This window comes from Macadamia integrifolia, chromosome 8 (assembly GCF_013358625.1).
Source record: "Macadamia integrifolia cultivar HAES 741 chromosome 8, SCU_Mint_v3, whole genome shotgun sequence".
NCBI lineage: Eukaryota > Viridiplantae > Streptophyta > Magnoliopsida > Proteales > Proteaceae > Macadamia > Macadamia integrifolia.
The window spans coordinates 23,422,107-23,444,883 of NC_056564.1; the positions used below are offsets into that span (position 1 = coordinate 23,422,107).

The window sequence follows — 22,777 nt, forward strand, 5'->3', positions numbered from 1 at the left end:
CCCTGAAGTAGATCTTCTATGGTTCTTCTAAGCTTCCGAATTTGGGAGAAACCCTAGAAATTTTCTACTGTGTAGCTATTGCCGTAGATAGTATTTGAATTAGAACTTATAGAAACACTAGATGCCAGAATTCCAAAACGGAATAGCTTTAAGTGGGGAACGAAGATGAATATTGCTCGCAGGAGATTTGTACCGTTTAATTACAGAATTGTTTATATCTTCAATTCTGGAGTGGAGAATCACTGGAATTTGAAGTTATTCTACGCATCGCAGATAATCCTAGAGAACCCACCAAATGGTTTATTCAATTGTCGACAGATCTTCACATTCTGCTATCCATTTCATGGCTCTTCCGTATCCGAATGCGGTAGAATCGTTTCCCAGAACCCTTCTTTTGGAAGGCAAAATGTTAGAATCGTTTCCAAAAACCCTTTGTTTTCATTGAGGGGTTATGGAAACGAAGCTAGTCATAGACCAATTTCCTGCAGTGTTCTGGTCAGAAGTATGGTTTCTATTATTCAGAAGACGGATCAGTGGGATTCATTGCTCCACAGGCTTTGTGATGTCTCTTACTCCATTATCACCCCTCCTATTGCCGTCCAAGTCATCAAACGAATTAGGAAACCAGATGTGGCTTTCAAGTTCTTCGAGTGGTTAGAAGAGCGTGCTGGCTTTAGTCATGACAGTCTAACCTACTCAGCAATCCTCAAGATCGTAACCAAAGATTCCCATCCTTCACATGCTGCCATGGCCGATGATTTGCTTCATAAGAAGATTCATCTCCGTTTCAATGTAACCCCTTCTGACTTTGATATTATGTTGCAGCAATGGGTGAGAGTTGGGGAATTAGGAAAAGCCCTAGAGTTGTTGGATGAGATGAGAACTTATGGATTTGTTCCCTCTCATTCATCTTGTAATGTTCTTCTGAATAAGTTACTCATTTCGAAGCACAAGAATCTGGGTTGGGAGTTGTTCTACCAAATGCTGGATGGATGGATTGATGCTTTGGATACCCAAACTTTTAATATTGTGATGAAATGTGCTTGCATAGAAGGAAGGACTGATGAAGCCATAGATCTCTTTAATATAATGAAGCAGAGAGATTGTATGCCTGATCTTGACAGCTTCAATATCTTGATTGAAGGTTTTTCTGAAAAGGGAGATACACAGATGATCTGTAGGCTTTTCAAGCAGATGCTGGATTTGAAGGTTAAGCCTGACAGTTACACTGTGAACCTTCTTATCAAAGAGTTATGCAAACTAGGCCAGCCTGAATATGGGAACAATTTGTTTAACTACATGAGGAGAGTGGGTTGGATTGACAGGAAATTTGTATATACCCAGCTGGTGGATTCTCTCTGCAACTACGGCTGGTGGTTAAAAGGCTTGAAGATATTTACGAAGATGATCCGAAGGGGTCACCATCCTAGCATCAGTGTCTACAATAACCTCATATGCCGCATGTGCCTAGGTGGTAAAGTAAGTGAGGCCTTCCGACTGAAGAATCTTATTGCAAAAAAGAGATTTATGACAGAAATCGAGAATTACAATGCCTTGATGAAAGGAGTCTGCTCAGCAGGCAGAATGGACATGGCTAACAAACTTTTACATGAGCTTCAGGATCGGGGACTGGAACCTGATCTAAGAATGTGTAATACAGTACTCCGTGGGCATTGTATGATGAAAAATGTGACCGAAGCTCTAGAATTAGTGGAAAAGATAAAACGAAAAGGTTGGGACCCAGATCTTGAGTCATGTAATTCATTAATAACAAGTCTTATGAGCGAGGGGAAGGATGAAGAGGCAATGCAGGTGAAGAATTCTATTCGGGAGGTTCAGAATATCGGCTAAAAGAAGTGTACCTTGCGATCAATGAACTCATCCAGGTAGATGCTGCACATCGTTCATGAACATTCTTGAACGATCCGGCGGCGATTGTGTGGATAGAGAAGGTCAGGTTGGAACTTCTATTTATACCGATGCGTGAGGAGGTTAGACGAGTAGCTAGCAGCCCAGCAGTTTTTGACAATCTCAACACCAAGAATACCAACACAAATAATCTAGGTAGACAATGTAATCCATTGGTTTGGTGGATTGGTCTGTTGTTTATCACTTCTCAGGTTGTGCTTTCGGTGGAATTGGCTGGGGTTTCTCAGATTACATGCCAAAGCCTGTAACTTTGCACAAATAAAAGGAATTCTTTAACCTTAATGAGAGCTTCTGAGCTAAGTTGATCAAGTTGAGGATTGTCAGTAATGGAGTGGCTAAAATTTCTACTACCTAGTACTAAAACAAAGTTAAAAAGTTACAGCATTTGAATTTTGATCAACATGGTTAAGAGGAGCAATATGACAATGAACTGCTTCCTTGCTCCTGTAAGGAGTAAAAGCCCAATTCAATTCAGGTCGCACCAGCTCAGGTCTTTATCCAATCCAACAGAAGTTTAACTACGTTCAACAAAGAACAGGTTCCAGTCGACAAAAACTATCTATACTCTCAAATGATCTTAAATGTTAACCCTCACCTTAATAGTGAAACTCACACGATCTGGAAGAGCCAGGCAGCTCCTGAGAAGTAGGTTGATTAGGTCAAACTTTTCAAAAGGATGGATGATTTAGGCCATGTTAAGTTGCAAAACACAAGCTGAATCAAAGTATCAAACCTAGTAACAAGTTTAACTAAGTAGGGGTAAGGGAAAGACAAGTAACCGCACACTTCGGATTTTAACTCAGGAAAGGGGTATGGATTTCTACGGAAGTAAAAGACCTCCAGGGCCAAAGCTGAATGATTGAGGTCTAATTCAGCAGGAAAAGACTGCGTAAAGCATGTTCAGATTGAGAATTTTACATAAACTGTGATATACATTTGGAGGATGTCACAAGTGGCATACCTGGAAGTATGTTTTCTACAGATCAAAGGAACACCCCAAATCTACACGTTATCCATGATTTACTGATCAATCCCAACAATTAAACTTCAACCCAGAAAAGAGACGTACAAGACCAATACTGCACAGATTCTGGAGTCGTGCAGAATCTAGAAATGAATGTAATTCTGTATGTAAAATCAAGTTTGATGTACACTACTATCTGCGTAGATGAGCATGGAACCCACAGATACTGCTGATAGGTATAGAAGCCTCCAGACTATTTCCTTGGTCGTATACTTGAAAGACATCTCCATGGTCGCACGCAAGGGCCCTTATCTAAAAGCATCAGCAAGCCTACATTTTCGGCCGATAGCCCAAACATATACCTGAATACATATTTAAGAAAGAAATATTGCAATAAATTAACTGTGAACAAGCAACCAAAAATCCAACCATTGATCTGTTGATCTGAGGTTATCTACCTCAGAAGGCCATCATAATCCATAAAACCAAACCAGACCAAACAGATCACCTCTGCATATAGGGTATAGAGTTTCAGCTCTTGATCATATGGTTATGGTCAATAGATTACTACAACTTTCAACCAACAACTCATTTAAGGAGTGGGCCAGCAATTGATGGCTAGGAGAAATGTGTATTGTGTTGGCAAGAACTTAGAATAAAAAGCATAAGAACTTAGTCAGAAACAAACAAAAGGAAACTCACTTGCTTCGGCGTGCTTTTTTTCTCCAGAAAACAAAAGACACGATCCACTGAACACAAAAGTAGGGTAGATATAATAAACTCTCAAAAAAGAAAGAAGAAAGGAATGTAACTTAGCACTCGGGACATTTAAACATCAGATTGCACAAACTGCAACATCATCAGAACTTATGGGGTCCCACTTCTCTTGTTGCTTTACAAGAGAACACCCCCCCCCCCCCAACTATGAGATGAACTTTCATCAGCGCAATCAAAAGTATAACACATTCACTCAAAAGTCAAACCCCAGGTGATAAAAAGTAAGAATAGACTATATCCTGAAATGCATACACCATACACCCAGTTTCAAAGCTTACTTCAAAACCTACTTGACATTATGAAAAGAAACCACCATAATCACAGAGAAAACATAGATGACACATCCTCTCCCTGAACTTTCTCTAAAGATATTCACTTTGGGAGGGAGGAGAAAAGGGTAAAACAAGGCCAAGGAAAATCCTCATGAGATTCAAGTGGAAGTGTTCGGATTCAAATGCTCCCTCAAATCGCTAAAAAGCCTAATGCTTTCCAATTAACCAGAGATAACCAAAAAAAAGCATGTCTCAGACAGACCATAGGGTGTAGATGATTATTACTTCTTGGCCTCTATCTCATTAAAGTTGAAATGTCCACACACTTTTTCCCTTTTTGACTTGATACCAAATTTCGGATTTTTTTTTTCAAGAGGCAAGATATTCCACTCATTTCTCTCTCTCTCTCTCTCTCTCTCTCTCTCTCTTCTAATCCACCTTCTGTAGCATAATATTAAATGACTTTCAGTTCGGATTTTCCAGACTCTTTTGTAAGTACCAGAATTTGTTCTGGTTCAATTTAAATTGACCAAATTTACAAAACAATACAACGCTTACAAGTAACATAATGTTTGAATTTAATAACACTTGTCACTAAACAGTCTAGCATACTGAAGAATCCTCTACAAAGTGCAAACAGCCAAGGGGAAGAAACTAGAAGAAACAAATGCATGGAGCTGCAATAAACTATGATGATTATGATGTTGACTGATGACAATTAAGATGACCAATATATTGCATAAGCAACCTAAGAACAAATAAGATTAGGGGGTTTAGTAGTAGCAAACCAAATAAGAAATTTTTTGCAAAGGAAATGGATCAATTACAAAAAACAAAGCACACCATAGATATTGGTGGTTAGATGGAAAAGTAGATTACCTTCAGTACTGAGATCAAGGAAAAGCTCCCAATCAGAGATGGCTTCTTCACAGGTGGAGATATCCTTCTTTCTGGTGTCATTTCTTTACATAATTGTTGAGCTATTTCCCTCAGTAATACTAGTTGCGCTTTATCAGTCCGCATTGAAATCATTGCCTGCTTCATTGACTCCCTATCTGCCTCAAGTGCCTGAAGCCTCGTGTAGAGCTTTTTGACATCAGGATCACCTATATTCAGTGAATCCCTCGGCGTGTTTACGTAATCTTCACAGATTCCAATAGCAGGTTTGTTCTCAGGAATTTTGTTATAAGATACTCCATTATGGATAGAGTCAATAGTATATACACGGTCACTCATGTCATCTCCATGATCTGATGCATTATCAAGCTTTCTCAAATTAGAATACTCCTCTGTGTGCGAAAAATAATTCATCTTTTTGAAGCTGGGAGCAGTCTTTGGACTTTCCATCCTGCTATCCTGAGCCGTTTCTTTAACTGTACCATACAATGAACCGAAGCTGTCAGTGGAGAACATCCTGGCATGCCCAGGCCGTTTTGGAGACTGACCGATCACCCCCTTCTCAGAAATGTTCCTTGTGCCAAAAAATTCCCTATCCAAATGATTGCTGCTTGGATTTCTCTCCATTTGATAGATTCTGTTTTCCAAATTCTGCAAATGTTCCCGGGTGAAAGGGCTATCACTAAAAGGTCGAGGAGTTTCACCAAAGGCATATTTTTCAAGATCAACATCATCCTCAACATCCGGGCGACACTGGTTTTCATTCATATTGCATCTTATAGGAGGGTAGTCATATGGGGGAAATTCAAATTGGGATTCAACATTGTCACCCAGGTTGGGGTTACGACTGTGAGGACTCTTTTGTCCCTCCACCTCTGCCTCAGTGAGCCCAAGACTCAACATCCTGTGTTTGTACGCCTGAACCTCACAGTTAAGAGCTTGGATGGCCTGATCTCTCTTATACAATAAGTCTTCCAATGCAAGAAGCTCTTGCTGATCATGGGCCATTTTCTCCTCTGCAAACCGTTTGAATTGCCGGGCTTCCATCTGGATCTCGGCCTTTTCCCTCTGCACCCTCAATATCATAGACATGGCCTCATTTGCAGCAGATGAAGAAGCATTCCTTTCCTCATCCAATTCAGTGTAAAGCTCCTGAATGGTCTGCTGCTGGCTGCTGACCGTCTCTCGCAGGGCAGTACATTCATTCTCAATCTCGACTTTTGCAACAGACGATTGATCGAAACTGGGTACACCATTTGGGAAACCATCTTGAAGCTCATCAAACTTCCTTTTCACGGAACGTTGCCAAGTTATAGAACCACCGTTGATCAACGTGCCACAAGAGCTACAGCCACAGCCACAGCATTTAAGCAAATCTGTTGAAGGTGGCGACTTTTCAGAATCCATAAACATACGTGCATCAAACACTAGTAAACCTCCAGCCAAAGATAAAATCTTCTCTATCCGGAAGCTCGATTTCTTCCGTAGAAGATATTGCAGATCCTTTCAATGTTCCCCTTTGCCGAACCCAACAACCGGTAATCAAAAAGGAAAAAAACTAACAGAAAAAGAATGGAAAAAATAAATAAATAAATAAAAATCTATCTTCCTCTCTTTCTCGCTCGCTAGCTCGCCCTTCCTTCCTTCCTTCCTTCACCTGTAATCGAAACAAAGACAAAAAGTTCCCTCCACCATCATCACGAATATATAAAAACAAGAAACAAAGAGAAAAGCAGTAATTCACCTTAACCTTTCAAGAAGTAGAACAGAGAAGCCAGAAGAGAGCTCAAATGAGACAATCTCCGGTAGCTCACGGATCTGAGAGAGGCCTGCAAACGGCGAAACCTGATCGTTCCCCCTGCTCTTTCCGTAGATTGAAATTGCAGCGGGAATTCCCAGTTAACAAACAAACGTTCACAGAGAGCGTGAGGCGAGGCGAGTGGAAGGGAAGCGAAAGAAAGAAATGGAAGAAGAGTTGGAAGAAATTTGGAACCCTAGACCGCTTCAATTGTTGTTTCTTGAGCCTTGTCTCTGGGTCTGGGCTCGAAAGAGAAGAGAGAAAGAGAGAGGAGAAGAAGATAGTTTTTTTTTCCCGAAAAAAGCTGTAACAGTTGGGTAGGACAGGAGGTGTTGTGTTTTGTCGGAGTCCGACGTGATAACCTTATATTACAACAGAATAGAACCGTGGCTCTGTCAATCTTTTTTGTGTGTTGGATTTTCTTAATATGATATAATCGTCACCTGGCAATCCCCTTAATTTAACCTCACCCCCCTTGCCCCTAGTTCCTGCCGAGTCAGCAAATCTCATAATCATATCAACAATGGTTTATGCTTTAGGCTATGTTTGGATGTCAAAAAAAAAAAATCAAAATATTGATTTTTTTTTCTTTTACTCTAGTAATACCTTTGCAATGTTAATTTAACTTTGTTCTTTTAGTGGTGATACTAAATTTAAAAGGTTAGTAGATGAAGCAGTGTATGAGATTATGATGAAACCATAATATAAAAAAATGTGTCGTATGAAAGATACAAATGAACTAAACTTCTGCATATAAGATAGAAAAAAAATTGTTAAAGAACAAAAAAAAAAAAAAAAAAAGAAGATAGGATTAAGTTGTTATATAATTTTAGATCGTTTATAACGTGGTAATCAATTAATTTTTTTTTTAATTTGGCAAAAAATATTAAATAAGAATGCATAAAAAATCACCATAAATAACTATTTCCTTTGCATTCATGTTGACATCTCTTTCGATTACACTAAGTTACTTTATGTTTAGAGACAATTAACTTTAATGCTTTCTATTATTTTGTAGTACTACCTCCTCCACCCCCAGGGCTTTCTTCTCTGTCATTTCAGTATTTAATTTATGGTCTCATACTATCTTTATATACTCAGTCATATGGGGGAAATGATATATCCAAGGGCCTTATGTTTTCCATTTTCAACGGAAATCATTATGGTAAGCATGTACTTCAAAATGATTGAGATTGTGCAACTGTCTAAGTAAATAAGGGGGGAATATCAAATTTTAACTACTTTGAAATCTAAGAAACATACCAACTTTAGATGACTCAATTAGATAATTGTGTACTTCTATTCATCATCAATGTATACAATTTTGTCGCGACAACATAAGGTGGCTACACCTTTGGAAGGAATTCCTTAGTTTTCAAATTGTTAAAGTTAACATTTTTCCAATACGCCCTTTAATAATAATGAAGATTTTTCTGATAAATATATACTATTTCTGCAAGTCGTTTTGAACACCCTCACATGTTAAGGATAGATACTGGCTCATCCAAATGATTCACGTTCATGTGAAAAAGAAGAAGAAGAAGATTAACTAAGAGATATTTTAATAATTTTCCTTTTGTTTAAAGGGAAACATATCCTTGGATACTTTTTAATTGTCATGTGATCTGAGTGATTGAGGGTTGATGTAGTCAACTTTGCTTATTTTTAATTATAAGGTAGCATGATCAGTTGAGGTGTCCATAACATTGATTACATTAGATTTAGGTAGAGGATTTGAGTATATACGAAACCCATAACTTTACAATCTATGATTTTTTTAACCCTTTTCCATAAGAACTTGTGATAAGTAATTCAAGTGCTTCATTCATAGTTTTCCACCCATTTTTTGTCATCCATTTCAACATCAATTTCTTTTTCACAGCAAATTGGTTTCAATAATCTTTATTATCAATTGGTTCAATTATTTCTCATTTGTTTTATTTATTTGAAAATTAGTGAAAAAAATAAAAACTTTAGTAAAAATGGATGAACAATTAGAATACAAGTGTTTATGGATGAATGATGAGTTTGAATATAAAATTTGATATGTGGTTAAAATAGATCATTTTTAGGTATCCATACTATCGAAGTCACCATATCACCTTTTATGTGGTAAAATGGGGTACCAAACTAAAGATATTCTCTGTTTTTATCAGTTTGACTTTATCGTTTGGGTTGAATGTGTAATTATGAAGAAAATAATTTAAACAAAAAGCACGTACATCATAAGAAATTTATATTGTTATACGAATACCTACAACCACTTAGAGAGTCATAGTTTTTTTTTACTTAGTTAGAAAAACTCTTTATACCACTCTACACCTCAATAAAATCAATATGAAAATGCATACAAGACTATAGCCATTCCTAAAGAATCTCAGATCTATGCGTTTATTTCTTGCTTTAAATTTATTTATTTATTTTATTCATTTCTTGACAACCAAACTATGGGTATTAAAGCAATCTTAATTGTACTTTGGTTTTTTTTTTTTTTTCTTAAGAAATAATATATAAGAATTCCTAAAAACCGTTTATCATATCTGCAAAACAAATGGACTATTTAATCAATTAATATATAAGAACATAAATGAAATGGTAAATTAAAGTTTGAAAATAGCAATGCGCTTTTGTGAGTAACTAACTAAACTGTCACTTTACCAGAAAAAAAAGTAAACCGTCAGAGCTTGACATTCAGAGATGTGGTGGTCCTGGTGGAATGTGTCGCAGTGTGTGTGTGTATCATGTTATGTATTTCTCGATTTCTCCGAAGTTCATATTTCAAAGTTGGTGGGTGTGAAAAAAATATAATATATTCAAAAGATTTTGTCTCATTTAACATAAATAAATTCCAAGAAAAATACCAAAACTATAAGCTATCTTTTAATAAAAGGTATGCCGTTGGTTTGTTGGAGTTAATAGTTCAACTAATGAGAGGGCTGAAATGAGAGAGCATAGAAGACGTTTTTTAATAGGAGGAGAGAGATAGATAGATACAAATTTATTTTGCAATTTCTAGAATACCAAAAATATATATATATATATATATATATATGTATCTTTTTGTCTATTTCGTCTATGGATTTAGGAGCGAAGTTTTAGTATATGGTATTGATGGCTGTACTTATAGGTTTGATTTCAATATTAATATGGATTGACCATATCAAATCTGATTGTAATCCTTAGAAACACAGATTATCATTGGATGATAACCCATGCATAAGAGTCTTAGCTCTTCTTATTCCTGAAAATGATTGGTTACGATCCACACATTTGGTTGGCTAAACTATATTTTATTGGATTTGAGCACACCAATGTTTTTCTTTTGGTAAAATTTTATTTTTTATTATAGCATCAGGCATGAAGAGCATGCCACATACAGGGTGTTCCGGGCTAGTGAATGCACTATAACATTAGCATTCCAAAAGATAAGAGAGAAATTATAGACTTGAAATTTAAAAATGAGGGGATTGAGTATCAAAAAAGATACCCGAGATACTAGTAGGTGGGAGCAATCTTCAGTAACCACAATGGTTTGAAAATTTAATCCCCATCGTGCCAGTGGGTTGTGCCAAGTTCGATGTTTGTGGGGCTTACACCATACACCCTTGAATTGCCTATTTTAACTCAACATGTTTATTAATTGGGCCATAAACATGTTAGAATCGATCCGACCTGAAATTGACACCCCCATTACCACATACCTACAAAAATTTCAACCATTAGTCATCGTTAGCTCCTTGAGGTATCAACGGCAAGACGGGAGTTTGTTTATGTTTTGTTGAATTTAAATTTACAGTAAATTCATTCATGTGAAAGCGTTTGTAGTCCAACGGTTAGGATAATTGCCTTCCAAGCAATAGACCCGGGTTCGACTCCCGGCAAACGCAATCAATGATTTTTCTTTTGTAATTTTTCTGTTGATGAACCACACACTAGCTTCTTTTCTTTTTTTTTTCCAAATAATTTCTGGTGGTTCCCCATTCCCCAATTGAATATTCTGCGAAAGCAAACCAAAAACATAGGCTTCAGACAAGGTAATCTCATGATAACATTACAATTTTCTTTTCTACAGTTTCCCATTTCTACATTTGTAGACATTTCCCAAAGAGAGATATATACTATATCAATGCGAAAGAAGGCTGGGCAGCTGGTCTCATGGTACAAAGGATGAACAAAGACAGACAAAGAACCATCGGCCTGGCTCATAAGCGTCTTGAATATCCAGAACCTCCACACTTCTTACAAAGTATCAATCCTGCAGGGAGATGGGAACAAGAGTTCAGTATGGAAATAAATGTGAAGACTTTGAAGAATTTGAATGTCCCATGCTCTCTCATGGATGGCAATTCTATGTTTCTGAGTCCTACAAACCATAAATCAGATGCACATGGAAGCAGCAGAAAATATCCGGTTGGTAGAAAAGACGGAGGGTCAGCGATATGGAGTCTCGATCCTCAGCAGTGAGCGGCAGTGAGGATCCAACGGCTGGAGGGCCCCAGCATGCACCCCAGCCGTTTGATGCTCACTGCCAGCTAACCGCTCATCACAGAAGATTCTTTCGCCCGCAATATGGGCTCATTATTATTCTGTCTATAATTAACAATAGCCACCTTTAGGGCTTGACAGAGATGTCAAATACAGATTAAACGAAATAAGTATCCAAAAAGGAAGAGAGAAAACACCTTATATTCTAATCAGGAACTTTTTGAATCTCTTACAAAATTCAGGCAACCTAAAAGTCAACAGCAGTAATACAACCTCAATAGGAAAACTTACCCGCTCCCTTGCATACCTTGCAATCGACCAAGCCTGTTTCTTGTTTCATCTTGCCATTGTCACAGAAGACACATTTGGTGCCACCTGTCCAATATATTTTTTTTTCTTGATTAAGATGAAAATAAATCACATATGATGCAAACAACAAAGTGACTCCTGCAGTCTTTACTCTTTAGTCTAAATTGATAGTTCATAGATGGCACTATTAAATTCTCATCGCACTGAACGAATAAAATTAAGCGAACCATCTGCAATAGAACCATAATTAAACATCGTCTCTTCTAAGAAAGAACCATTTTAAGCAGCCAGCAATAGGAATGCATATTATATATCTACCTGCAACCAGCAGAAGGGAATGTATCTTATCTATTGAATGAAGCAATAGCTAAGCATGTCTAGCCCTATTTGTCTCTATGCCTTCTCATATAATCCAAACATAAATGATGAACTGCTACAGTAAGTGTAGTCACTGGGACATTTGCCCCCAGAAACTACTTATCTCCGGCATAAATGTGAAATTTGTAGAAAAAGTTTTGAGCACTAGAGCATCAAAGTGATAGCTAAGCATGTCTAGCCCTATTTGTCTCTATGCCTTCTCATATAATCCAAACATAAATGATGAACTACTACTGTAAGTGTAGTCACTGGGATGTTTGCCCCCAGAAACTACTTATCTCTGCCATAAATGTGAAATTTGTAGAAAAAGTTTTGAGCACTAGAGCATCAAAGTGATTCACAACATCTGTTCTGAGGTTAATCCATACAAAGTTAGAAAACAACAACAAATGGCTGACACACATATCTTAGTAATTTACCACGCATTGGCATGCATAATTATCTCAGCATCTGGAATATGCAACAAAACCAAACACAAAGCATCACGGTTTATTTATTTATGGTCAAAGTTGTTTGGAGGTGGAATGTAGCATGTCGAAGCAAGTGGACCAAAATTAGTAGATTAGTGACGAAGGCAGGTTCTGAAGGTGGGTCTGGCATCACAATTCAAAGACTTCCCTAAGAAAGGCGTCATGTCTAGTTAGCTCATACTAGCATGAATTTTTTCAAGGTTCACACAATGACCAAAAATGAAGAAACATAATCTTACATGTCTCCATGTTTCATGCATTCTCGATAATGCTTGTGGACCAAAAATATTGGACAAAGTTCATATGCCTAGCTGCAGCCCCCCCCCCCAAAAACGTCTGAACCCCATACGTTACTACCTAAACAAAATTCCACCAGAAACTTGCATCCCACCACCCCCCCCCCCCACACACACACCAATTCTATGAACAAGATAATGTGTCGCAATGAAGTGCTTATATTATACTGTCTAGTAATTAATTCTCATTGATTCCCCTATTCAATGACATTTTAAACCCATATTACCTCTTTGAAAAAACTGCCTTATTTGCAAATTGCTTTTGCTGATATCAAAGGAGGAAACAATTGAGTGAATAAGGTATAACACACAACCAATCCACCACCTCTCCTTCATACAAGGATATGTGAGAGAAACTATGGAAGTTAGGAACAGTTCCCAAGGTCAAGAATTTTCTTTGGAAAGCTATTCATAATGCTCTAGCTGTTAAAGATAATTTTGGAGAAGAAATAGCTCAGATTCTTCATTTTTCCCATGGTGTTCCCATATAGAAGACTCAGTTATGCATGCTTTACTTTTTCGCAAGAAGGTGAAGTGTGTCTGATTTGCTTCTAAACTGTACATCAGAGTGGAAGGAATCAGATTTTATTCTTCCAAAGACTGGTTCTAGTCATGGTTCATTATAGACGGACTTCCTAAGGAAGACATTTTTTATTCTTCGTCAATTAAGCTAATCTATGTTGGAGTATATGGCGTGTTAGATATTAACCCATCCATGAAAAAAACTAATACAACCCTTTTATATCATGCACGAAAAAAACTAGTACAACCCTTTTATATCATGCACAGGACAGCAGCATCACAGATTCCTCCTCCTCCAGGATCCTCGTTGTTCTTTCATGAAGGGGTGGATCAACCGAGGTCCCTTTTTCTTTTGCAGAAACTCTTGGCAGTCTTGGAAGGTCTCAGACTGCTTCTCAAACTTCATTTAAGGCATACTATAGTGGAACCTGATTGTGCTAAGATTGATTGGGTTCTTTCAAGTCATTCCTTCAACCGTGATTGGGAAATTAAATTTATCCTACTATTTTAAGCATTCTTTCTTCAAGCTCTTACTTCTATTCTGTAATATTTTGTCATACCACGAGTTTGTAAATGAGTTTTCAATATTCTTGCCTTGATTGTTGCTAGATTTAGGATAAATGGTGAATGGGTTGGTATGCCACCTATCCTTTTATGTTCTGTACTGGGACGATGATTTTTCTTTTTCTTATGCTTTAATGCAATGATCTTCTGTTTATGTCATTAGAGAGAAAAAAATCTATAACAGGATTCATAGGACTTAAATCGATTAACTTTATCAGTTCTTATCCAACACTAGGCAGGCAATTCATACAAACAAAATTTTCAGAAAGTTAGAACAGACACTGGGAGCTCCATAAGAAACCAAAATAACCAATTTCCGCAGAAAGAATTTTCTATGATTTATTATACCTCAACCACATTTCCAACACGATACATATTAATCATATCAGACTCTTGGAAAGGAAAAGGAGTTACCATTACCAGCGCACCTATTGCAAGGAACAGGGTCTCCCTGCAAAAACCCACAAATTACAGATTCCGAAAACTTAACCCTAAAATTCTCCACCACGGAAAAGAAATAAAAATAAAATAAAATAAATAGATAGAACGAAACACACAAAACAAAAGTTAGAGAAATCACCTTCAGTCCTAGAAACAGAGACAGAGCAATGGCAGCGAAGACACTAACAGTGGTAAGTAGCGCCTGAGTATCTACAGGCCTTTCGTAACCATTTAGGAGTAAAATGGGATGGAAAAGGAGCTTAGATGGTAGTATGAATTTGGACTTCAAACCAAAGAATTTCGAAATCAAAGTATGTGGTTTTCCGCTCGGTAGGAAAAGAGGCTGGGAGTTTACAGAGCTGAGAAAGAACTGAATTGGAGCAGTTGAGGGTGGAGAATTAGAAATCGAGTTCGAAGAACAAGAAGAAAAAGAAGCGAAACGATGTAAAGGGCAGAAGGGCGTCGCCATGGATAGAGTATAAGAGGAGCTCAGCTGTGGTGGGCTCGCTATGTTTTAGCGGAAAGAGCATAAAGAACGCTTGTATTGACCGATATACCCTTGGGCAACACCAATCTCGGATAAATGGAAGAGGTTCCAGGAAACTAGTGTGGGGCGTGGTTTAAGATGACGGAATCGGTCTTGAGATCACATCGGCCGATATGGAATCAATATCAATCCAGATTAACCCGTATCGGTCTTGATCAGACAGAATTAATTACCCTTGATTTTCCCTTTTTTTTTTTCGTATCAATCCACTAATACAGGAACCAGATGGTGCGGGAGGCATCTGCAGTCCACACAAAACGGTGGTGCAGAAGCAAGATTACCAATGTTTAGAATGTAATCTTTTCTCTTATGGATGTTTTTCATTACGGTTTTGTGAGTGATATAGTAATTACTACCTCACGGGTTGAGATGAGACAGGTTATGTCTTCCTTTTGTTTTTTAATATAATGTTTGTCTCGTTAAATAAAATTCTCAATCCCGTATTGGTGGATCACGGGCAAAGGGTAAGAAGGTAAAAAAATCATTTTTACCAGTGCTTTTTGAATTGATCATGAGGTTTCTGTTTATATTATTGGGGCCCATTTGATAACGTTTCAAGAAACATGTTTCTACCGTTTCTGTGTCTAGAAATGACAAAAATGAAACAAAAAACGTTTGATAAAACTGTTTTGTTTGATAAAATTTCTACCTATTTATGGATCAAGAAACGACACAGGCAAAACAAGTAGAACTTGTTGCTTGTTTCGCCGTTTCTAAAAACGACTCGTGTCCATTCTTAAAAACGACTCGTGTCCATTCTTTCGTTGGTTACTATCGACTTCCAAAAACATAACATATCAAACACCTTCAATTCTATTTCTGTTTCTAGAAACGGAAATTTATTTTTCTGCCGTTTCAAACGGGCCCTTGAGGTTTCAATGTTTCTTCCCCTCGTGAAACTTTAGGTTCTTAGGCTGTTGGAATGGGAGCAGCAGAGTGAGATCCAGTTTGATACAAAGGACCTTCATGATCTTTTCTTTGAGGTTGCTCTGTTTGTAAATTTGCATAATTGAAATGTTAGGGTAGGTGAGCAGGCTGTGTTCTGGTCTCGCTCCATTATGCCACCTTGACTGATGAAATAGGTTGCTCCTCCTCCATTTCAACCTTTTCTTCCTCTCAGCCTTCATCATCGTCATTGCCCGAGTACTTGACTCCCTCATTTGATCCAACTTCAACCCTGAAACTATCTCCTCCTTCGACGCCGGTGGCGCCTATCTCATTATTTACTTGATCTGCCTCCTCAATGTTGCTCAGTGCACTTCAGCCACTGTTTACATCCTTCAAAATTAATGTACATATGTACGAACCAAGTCCAATATACATATGAATATATATTCACACTCATGTTTCGTAAGCTTCATTCTGAGGACACACAATGTAACGACCATTTGAACAGAATGCCCAGTTCTATCCCCAGTTGTGAATGACTTTTAGGGTACATCTTTAATGAAAAAAACCAACAACCCATTGGTATCATGCAAATAAAGTACAAACGATTCAAATATTGATTTGATAAACACACTTGAACACTTGTCACATTAAAAAATTAGCCATAATGTTTTCTTTCCCTTGCTATGACAACTAGCAAGGAAAAGAAAAATATGAAGTGTGTAACATCCCATTGATATACATGAAGGATATATATCAACCTGGAAAGGAGAATCAGAAAGTTATGCTTCCGCTGGAACTTGACAGCAGCACCAGTTGGGGGCAATTGGTGGGATGAAGAAAGGCCAACTAAGGTAATTTGTTAATCAAAGCCCCACTGCCAAGAAAAAATTATGTAAAAATAGTTACTAGCTTGACCAACCATAAGTACCAGACATTCAGCAAAAAAAAATTCAAATCTGTTTCCCTTTCTCCAAGCTGGAAGTAAGCAGCTTCTGTACCAACAGACTACTTGATCCAGATTATGTACCCAAAGACAGCTACCGTTGTCAATTCCCGAATCCCATGAATAACTTGGATTGTGATTCCCAGTACTCTTTAGATTGCTTGACCATCTCAGCCCGTTCTTCATGCAGCCTCTCTTTCCAGTACTCCTTGCACCTTGAAAATTTTACATGCAAATCAGTACCGAATTCATATAAAAACAGGAAACTCAGTATCTGTTGCTCACCTGTTTTTCAGGAGCAAATCAAGTTCCATCATGTGAACAGAGTTACGATATACTCCAACCTGAAGAACAGAAAGCCAAAACACAATCAGAAGATGACCATCTTAGCAAATAAGGAAGACAACCAAGACTTTGATTAGTCAAAGCCATCAAAAGAACCTAAGTACCACCTCAGAGTCGGGCAATCAAGAAGGTACCCAGCTAGTCTGTATAAGAGCATTCAGTTCAGAATTTAATCCTTGTACTGCATATTAATTGGTTAGTCTTTTTCCCTTAGGTTCCATTTGTTTCCAGGTAAATGATATAAAAGGAAAATTTTCAGATGAACCATTCTAAGCAGATTTTACCAGTGTTGAGTCTATTAAGTCAGTGTGTGAGAGTGATTAGGACCACTTTTATGAGTCAGTTTAGGAAATTTAACAGGTTATTTATGGATAACCCCCTTCAGTTAGACATGATTTGAATAATAAAATTTAAAATTTTCACGAGTTTTTGAGCTGTTGAGCTCTACAAACTTGGATGAAGACTCTTCTTCTGGCCTACTTTCTTCTTCTAGTTCTGGTTCTTTTATAACCAGGTAATATCTCCCCACTCTTCTTCTTAGTCCTCATCTTCTCTCGATCCTATCACTCTTTCGCTTCTTCTCTCTTTACTAAAATCAATTTTATAATTCTGGTTATTACTTGCAGAATGTTATTTCTAAGAATCAAAATACGGTTATTGGATACTTTTTATGTAACAGTTCCTCAGATCTTATCATCCGTACTTTCTATATTATACCAAGTTCCTGAATATAGCTTGAAATTGGTGGTGCTGGTTGTAGTTCATTCTTCTAGATTCCTTTTTAAAATCTTGAACTTCAGTAATGAAGAAGAAGAAGAAGACAATGAGTAAAACACTATGTACCTCTCTACAAATAGGGCACTTTGATTTTGGAGGTGCAGATTTAAGTCCTTCAAATATCAAAACAGAAGCTGCAGAGCAAGCACAAGCTTTACAAAAGAGATGGCCACAACTCAAAGCATAAGGATTAAAAACAATATCCTGTGAAGTGAACAGATAGAAACAGGTGAGTAAACAATACTAGAAATATTGTTATTTTCCCTTCAGAATGCAACCAAGGAAAATATGCCGGTATCTTACCAAGCAAATAGCACAAATCAAATTATATTCTATCTTCATGGAATTGGGAAGCACCAATGTCAGGACGGGCTGAGCTGAAGAAAAATCAAAAGAGAACTGATGGGAATTCTCAATGGAATCTCCACCAACAGATCCATTGGAATTGATGTAAAATGCACCCAATTCAATTAGCCAAGGTGATTGTAGAAGCTCTATGTGTTCAGCTTGGAGTTTAGTTTTAAAGTTTCTACCATTTTTAGAGCTATGTACCTACAAATAAGATTCAGAGAAATTTTCAGACTTCTGCATAGAAAAAGATCAATTATAACATTGAACCTCTAACAATAGAGTTCCATCAAGTGCTTACCTTATCATATTTCTTAAGGATTTTTCGTATAGCAAGTGCATTCATTATGACATAATTAATCAGCATCCTAACTTCTTGATCCATGGCATGTTGATCATTTCCAAAGCAATGAGACAGACGTAACACGTATTTTTGCAATCCTTTTGAGAGGTCAAGGTGGAGGAGGCGTCTAACTCTAGAACTCAAAAACCCAGAAATCTCTGAAGACTCTTTCATCAATTCAGAAAAGAACATCTGATCACACACTATAAAATACAACATCTTTGACATCAACAACTACTGTCTAGTTAAAAAAATAATAATCATACAGGTCCAAATTGACAGAAACAGCATCAATTTCAGCACATATATAAAGATAAGACTAAAGGAATGGAAATGGACATTTCTTGTGCCAGGAAATGAGGAAGAATTGAAGAAGAAAAAAAAAAAGGCGTGGCAAAGAATATCACAAAACACATACATAGACCAGAGGAAACAAGACACTTGTTTGAAATTTGACTAAGGAGCTTAAGAAACTTTTTACAGATGATACCAGTGATGGGGAAGAAAAGAAATTCAAATGAATAATATAAAAGAGGGGGAAAATTCAAATAAGCAAGCATGCTTAAGACAGAAATATCACATTTGATGTTTAAGAAGCTCATTACTTAAATCTTTAGAGCAACAAAATGATTTTCCATTCTATATTCAAACTAAAGTCAACAGACAACAAATTAACTCTGAAGAAAATTGAACCTGCCCATATAGATAACCCCATGATTGTATTGCCACTGTTTTACTAACTTATGTGGCACTCTTCTAACTGGACAGTACTCACATTTGGCAATCCATCTAGGGAACTTTTTGCCACTAGTACAGTATGACATCAACCACTAAACCTATTACATTTGTCATACACAGGTCAGAAACATAATCCCCACACATTTCAAAAGAACTATATCTTGCCAATAGTTAGATTCATATTGTTAGAGAGCACCATCCAAGGGGAACTTACATGTATCCTACTCTTATGATGATAGTAGACCCATTCTCAAAGTCTCCTCAAGGGTTCCTTCGTTGCATTCTTTTCTATTCAGGTCCTGACTGTTTACTTTATATAAAAAGCAACTACTTTTATCTTTACAAGGGGGAAATATTTGACAGGCTTCACCAGGAAAAAAAAAAAACACTTCTCACTGAAGGCCACTATAAAGTGACAGATATACAAGAGTGTCATTGGAAAAACTATTTGAGTTTATCCTCATCTGGGAACAAAAGGTAAAATCCAGTGGAGTATGGATAAGTTCCTGTTCGGCCAATCCAGTTAGCAAGGAATTGTACAATCTTTGAATGGAAACAGACAACACTCAGTAGCTGTGCATTACAATAGAAAGATTTCATATGGACAGGGCAGCCACAGGAAAAGAATTTCTAGGTATTCAAAATTCCAGATTTACTTCATCGTGACAACCCAGTTTATATATAAATCAAGCAAACCCAAAAGTTTATGAAAGTCGTCAATAGATTCTTCTGAAAAGATCTACAGTGCCTTTGTCTCTGGAACATATATGTCACATAGTATGTTGTAAAGTGATGGTACCAGAGAATAAATGAACATTAAAATTGTATCTTTTAAGATTCTGTATGCCCACTCGATACTCTGTATTAAAGTAGTCCTGCTTCTCTGCTTCCAGAACATAAATGATAACGTTGGTGTTACAATCTCATATCAGTTGTGTTGGGGCGAATCCCACATCAGTTTCGAAATAAATTTGATGTGGGTTGATATGGGCGTGGGTTCCCTCACCTTGTAAGTCAATCGGCTTATGGGGGTCAAGTTCTCCCAAAGTGCCTATCTCTGGTATCAGAAAGGCCAACCCTCGAGCTCCACTTTTGAGGCTGAGCTGAGCTCTACCATGTGATGCCGAGCTGAGCTCTAGCCTTTGATACCGAGCCGAGTTGTGTACTCTGATTATTTTGATGGTCTCCTTTATGTACTTGATATGTGAATTGTACTTTTATTGTGTAAATATCATGCCTTCGGACCCACATGTATATAACTATTGTATCACAATTCGGGTATCAAGTATTATGGGATTATGCACAGGTAAAACTTGGTCTTCCACTGATCTGATGAGCTTTTATTAGTGGTGTGTATGCTGTGGTGGAATACAGTATCAGATGATCCTGGCAAGTTTGGGTTAACCGGTGTTAACCCGGTCACTGGCCCGGTTCAGTGAGAATGGGATGTGACAAACGGTGGTATCAGAGCGTGATGCTCTGCTTCACTCACAACATACCCTTAGAATCCCATAGACTCTATAATAGGGGAACTTACATGTATCCTACTCTTATGATGATAGTAGACCCATTCTCAAAGTCTCCTCAAGGGTTCCTTTGTTGCATTCTTTTCTATTCAGGTCCTGACTGTTTACTTTATATAAAAAGCAACTACTTTTATCTTTACAAGGGGGAAATATTTGACAGGCTTCACCAGGAAAAAAAAAAAACACTTCTCACTGAAGGCCACTATAAAGTGACAGAGATACAAGAGTGTCCTTGGAAAAACTATTTGAGTTTATCCTCATCTGGGAACAAAAGGTAAAATCCAGTCGAGTATGGATAAGTTCCTGTTCGGCCAATCCAGTTAGCAAGGAATTGTACAATCTTTGAATGGAAACAGACAACACTCAGCAGCTGTGCATTACAATAGAAAGATTTCATATGGACAGGGCAGCCACAGGAAAAGAATTTCTAGGTATTCAAAATTCCAGATTTACTTCATCAGTGACAACCCAGTTTATATATAAATCAAGCAAACCCAAAAGTTTATGAAAGTCGTCAATTTATCTTTTTGGTCCTAGTGGTACCTACATTTCATTCATTGCAGCTGGAAACCTCTTTTTTTTTTTTAATAGTTACAATAACCAATTTCGAATCAACTGAACCAGTTCCACTGGGTCCTTTAGTATTTACTCTATCCTTTTCAAAGTCTTGGACTTGATTTTTCAGATGAATCAGAAGACATCTAGTGCAATACCAACAGTTGCGCAGTCCATGTTAAATAGATTCTTCTGAAAAGATCTACAGTGCCTTTGCCTCTGGAACATATATGTCACATAGTAGGTTGTAAAGTGATGGTACCAGAGAATAAATGAACATTAAAATTGTATCTTTTAAGATTCTGTATGCCCACTCGATACTCTGTATTAAAGTAGTCCTGCTTCTCTGCTTCCAGAACATAAATGATAACGTTGGTGTTACAATCTCATATCAGTTGTGTGGGGGCGAATCCCACATCAGTTTCGAAAGAAATTTGATGTGGGTTGATATGGGCGTGGGTTCCTTCACCTTGTAAGTCAATCGGCTTATGGGGGTCAAGTTCTCCCAAAGTGCCTATCTCTGGTATCAGAAAGGCCAACCCTCGAGCCAAAGAGGCGACCTCGTGCCAAAGTGACAGAGACCCTGGAGCAGAGTGGAAACCCTAAGAAAGGCCTACTTGATCTGGAGTGGAGTTCAGTTCGGAAGCGTGATGGTATATTATGATCCCATATCAGTTTCATTGTAAATGATGGAAAAGAAACAACCATAAATATTCTTTTTTTCTAATTCAGTGATTATATACTCTCTATAAATTGATAGAAGAAGTAAATTCAAGCAATAAGACACGAGAAATAAAAAATTAAGAGCAACAAGACACACACAGCGCACAAGTACGTACATGAGCAAGATTCGCATTGGCAAAGCGGGGCCACTGCGTCACTCCCATCTACATGTGATTCTTCATTACTAGAAGAATCTTGCAGAGCCCGGCAACTCTTGCAGCTCTTCAACACTTGCTTAAGGCGCTTATACTCCACATGTGAGCATTTAACCAGGAACCGCTCTTGCTCTCCATGAAGATACTCAGTAAAGGTCTCCCCAAACTTCATCCTCAGATCCACAGCCACAACAGTAACCCTAGCGAATCAACCGCAGCCTCTCATACGCGTTTGAAAAAAACCATTTCCCTTCAAATTGGAGAGATCGGATACTTTCCAGTGATGGAAAAGGAGAATAATCGGTTTTTGAAAGAGGGAATCAATCGAGATCTTAGTATGACAGTGTTTCAAAGTCAATATTGATCGCATAAATCGCGGATAAATCGCATGTTACTCGTTTCCCTTGCCGCGAAAACTCGGCAATTCATTACCAAAAAAAAAAAACTTGGCAGTTGAAGCACGGAGCCCTGATTGCATACAACGCATGTGTGTGGAGTTTTCACGCAACATTGGTCTAAGCTGTCGATGTCTCAGCATCCGGCCTAAACATGTGGACCCCCGACATTTCAGATATATTGGTTTATCTTCCCTCCAAATTTGAAGCAGTTTTAACACCCACTTGACCGAGTTTTCCTTACAAACTAGTTTTTTTTTTTTGTTTTTTTTTGGTAAGGAGTTTTCCTTACAAACTAGTGAAAAGGGGAATTAAATTGTTTAACTCATTTCTTATTTATATTATATTCTATATTTTATTCTAAATTTTCTCAATTCTAAAGAAATATT

The 22,777-nt window shown here is 37.6% G+C and overlaps 4 protein-coding genes and 1 non-coding gene across 7 annotated transcripts; 2 read left to right on the top strand and 3 right to left on the bottom strand.

Moving 5' to 3' along the window:
- Positions 1 to 165: 165 nt before the first annotated feature.
- Positions 166 to 1,851, top strand: LOC122086817 (putative pentatricopeptide repeat-containing protein At2g02150). Its single transcript, XM_042655770.1, has one exon. The coding sequence runs from the start codon at positions 166 to 168 to the stop codon at positions 1,849 to 1,851; it is 1,686 nt and encodes a 561-aa protein (XP_042511704.1).
- A 903-nt stretch (positions 1,852 to 2,754) lies between these two features.
- On the bottom strand, positions 2,755 to 7,041 carry LOC122085458 (myosin-binding protein 7-like). Of its 2 annotated transcripts, none has more exons than XM_042653901.1 (4): positions 6,590 to 7,041; positions 4,822 to 6,496; positions 3,596 to 3,642; positions 2,755 to 3,255 (listed from the first exon to the last, which is right to left on the bottom strand). In XM_042653901.1, the coding sequence occupies exons 2-4, from the start codon at positions 6,250 to 6,252 to the stop codon at positions 3,147 to 3,149; spliced, it is 1,587 nt and encodes a 528-aa protein (XP_042509835.1). In that variant the 5' UTR covers positions 6,253 to 6,496; positions 6,590 to 7,041; the 3' UTR covers positions 2,755 to 3,146. The 2 variants fall into 2 exon arrangements, with proteins under 2 accessions (XP_042509835.1, XP_042509834.1); XM_042653900.1 differs by having other exon boundaries at positions 6,584 to 7,041.
- A 3,411-nt stretch (positions 7,042 to 10,452) lies between these two features.
- Positions 10,453 to 10,524, top strand: TRNAG-UCC. The gene has a single exon. It is a non-coding gene; the product is annotated as a tRNA-Gly (tRNA).
- A 137-nt stretch (positions 10,525 to 10,661) lies between these two features.
- On the bottom strand, positions 10,662 to 14,637 carry LOC122086046. Of its 2 annotated transcripts, none has more exons than XM_042654737.1 (4): positions 14,242 to 14,637; positions 14,076 to 14,112; positions 11,430 to 11,497; positions 10,662 to 10,892 (listed from the first exon to the last, which is right to left on the bottom strand). In XM_042654737.1, exons 1-4 carry the CDS (start codon positions 14,569 to 14,571, stop codon positions 10,887 to 10,889), a joined length of 441 nt encoding a protein of 146 aa, XP_042510671.1. In that variant the 5' UTR covers positions 14,572 to 14,637; the 3' UTR covers positions 10,662 to 10,886. The 2 variants fall into 2 exon arrangements, with proteins under 2 accessions (XP_042510671.1, XP_042510670.1); XM_042654736.1 differs by having other exon boundaries at positions 11,414 to 11,497; positions 14,242 to 14,634.
- Positions 14,638 to 16,131: 1,494 nt separating this feature from the next.
- LOC122085451 (probable E3 ubiquitin-protein ligase BAH1-like 1) lies at positions 16,132 to 22,412 on the bottom strand. Its single transcript, XM_042653887.1, has 6 exons — positions 21,955 to 22,412; positions 18,255 to 18,499; positions 17,909 to 18,157; positions 17,672 to 17,809; positions 16,769 to 16,827; positions 16,132 to 16,698 (listed from the first exon to the last, which is right to left on the bottom strand). The coding sequence occupies exons 1-6, from the start codon at positions 22,163 to 22,165 to the stop codon at positions 16,587 to 16,589; spliced, it is 1,014 nt and encodes a 337-aa protein (XP_042509821.1). The 5' UTR covers positions 22,166 to 22,412; the 3' UTR covers positions 16,132 to 16,586.
- Between the last annotated feature and the right edge of the window lie 365 nt (positions 22,413 to 22,777).

What these genes read in the sequence shown, in the direction of transcription:
- LOC122086817 (XM_042655770.1), top strand. Translation starts at nt 166, where the DNA reads ATGAATATTGCTCGCAGGAGATTTGTACCGTTTAATTACAGAATTGTT.
- LOC122085458 (XM_042653901.1), bottom strand. Translation starts at nt 6,252, where the DNA reads ATGTTTATGGATTCTGAAAAGTCGCCACCTTCAACAGATTTGCTTAAA. An exon ending in CCTTGATCTCAGTACTGAAG is followed by an intron (nt 3,643 to 4,821) that starts GTAATCTACTTT and finishes TTTTGTGTTCAG; the next exon opens with TGGATCGTGTCTTTTGTTTT. An exon ending in AAAAAAGCACGCCGAAGCAA is followed by an intron (nt 3,256 to 3,595) that starts GTGAGTTTCCTT and finishes ATATGTATTCAG; the next exon opens with GTATATGTTTGGGCTATCGG.
- LOC122086046 (XM_042654736.1), bottom strand. Translation starts at nt 14,571, where the DNA reads ATGGCGACGCCCTTCTGCCCTTTACATCGTTTCGCTTCTTTTTCTTCT. An exon ending in CAATAGGTGCGCTGGTAATG is followed by an intron (nt 11,498 to 14,075) that starts GTAACTCCTTTT and finishes TATATTGGACAG; the next exon opens with GTGGCACCAAATGTGTCTTC. An exon ending in CAAGGTATGCAAGGGAGCGG is followed by an intron (nt 10,893 to 11,413) that starts GTAAGTTTTCCT and finishes ATCTCCCTGCAG; the next exon opens with GATTGATACTTTGTAAGAAG.
- LOC122085451 (XM_042653887.1), bottom strand. Translation starts at nt 22,165, where the DNA reads ATGAAGTTTGGGGAGACCTTTACTGAGTATCTTCATGGAGAGCAAGAG. An exon ending in CCAATGCGAATCTTGCTCAT is followed by an intron (nt 18,500 to 21,954) that starts GTACGTACTTGT and finishes TGTATTTTATAG; the next exon opens with TGTGTGATCAGATGTTCTTT. An exon ending in TCCTTAAGAAATATGATAAG is followed by an intron (nt 18,158 to 18,254) that starts GTAAGCACTTGA and finishes TCTTATTTGTAG; the next exon opens with GTACATAGCTCTAAAAATGG.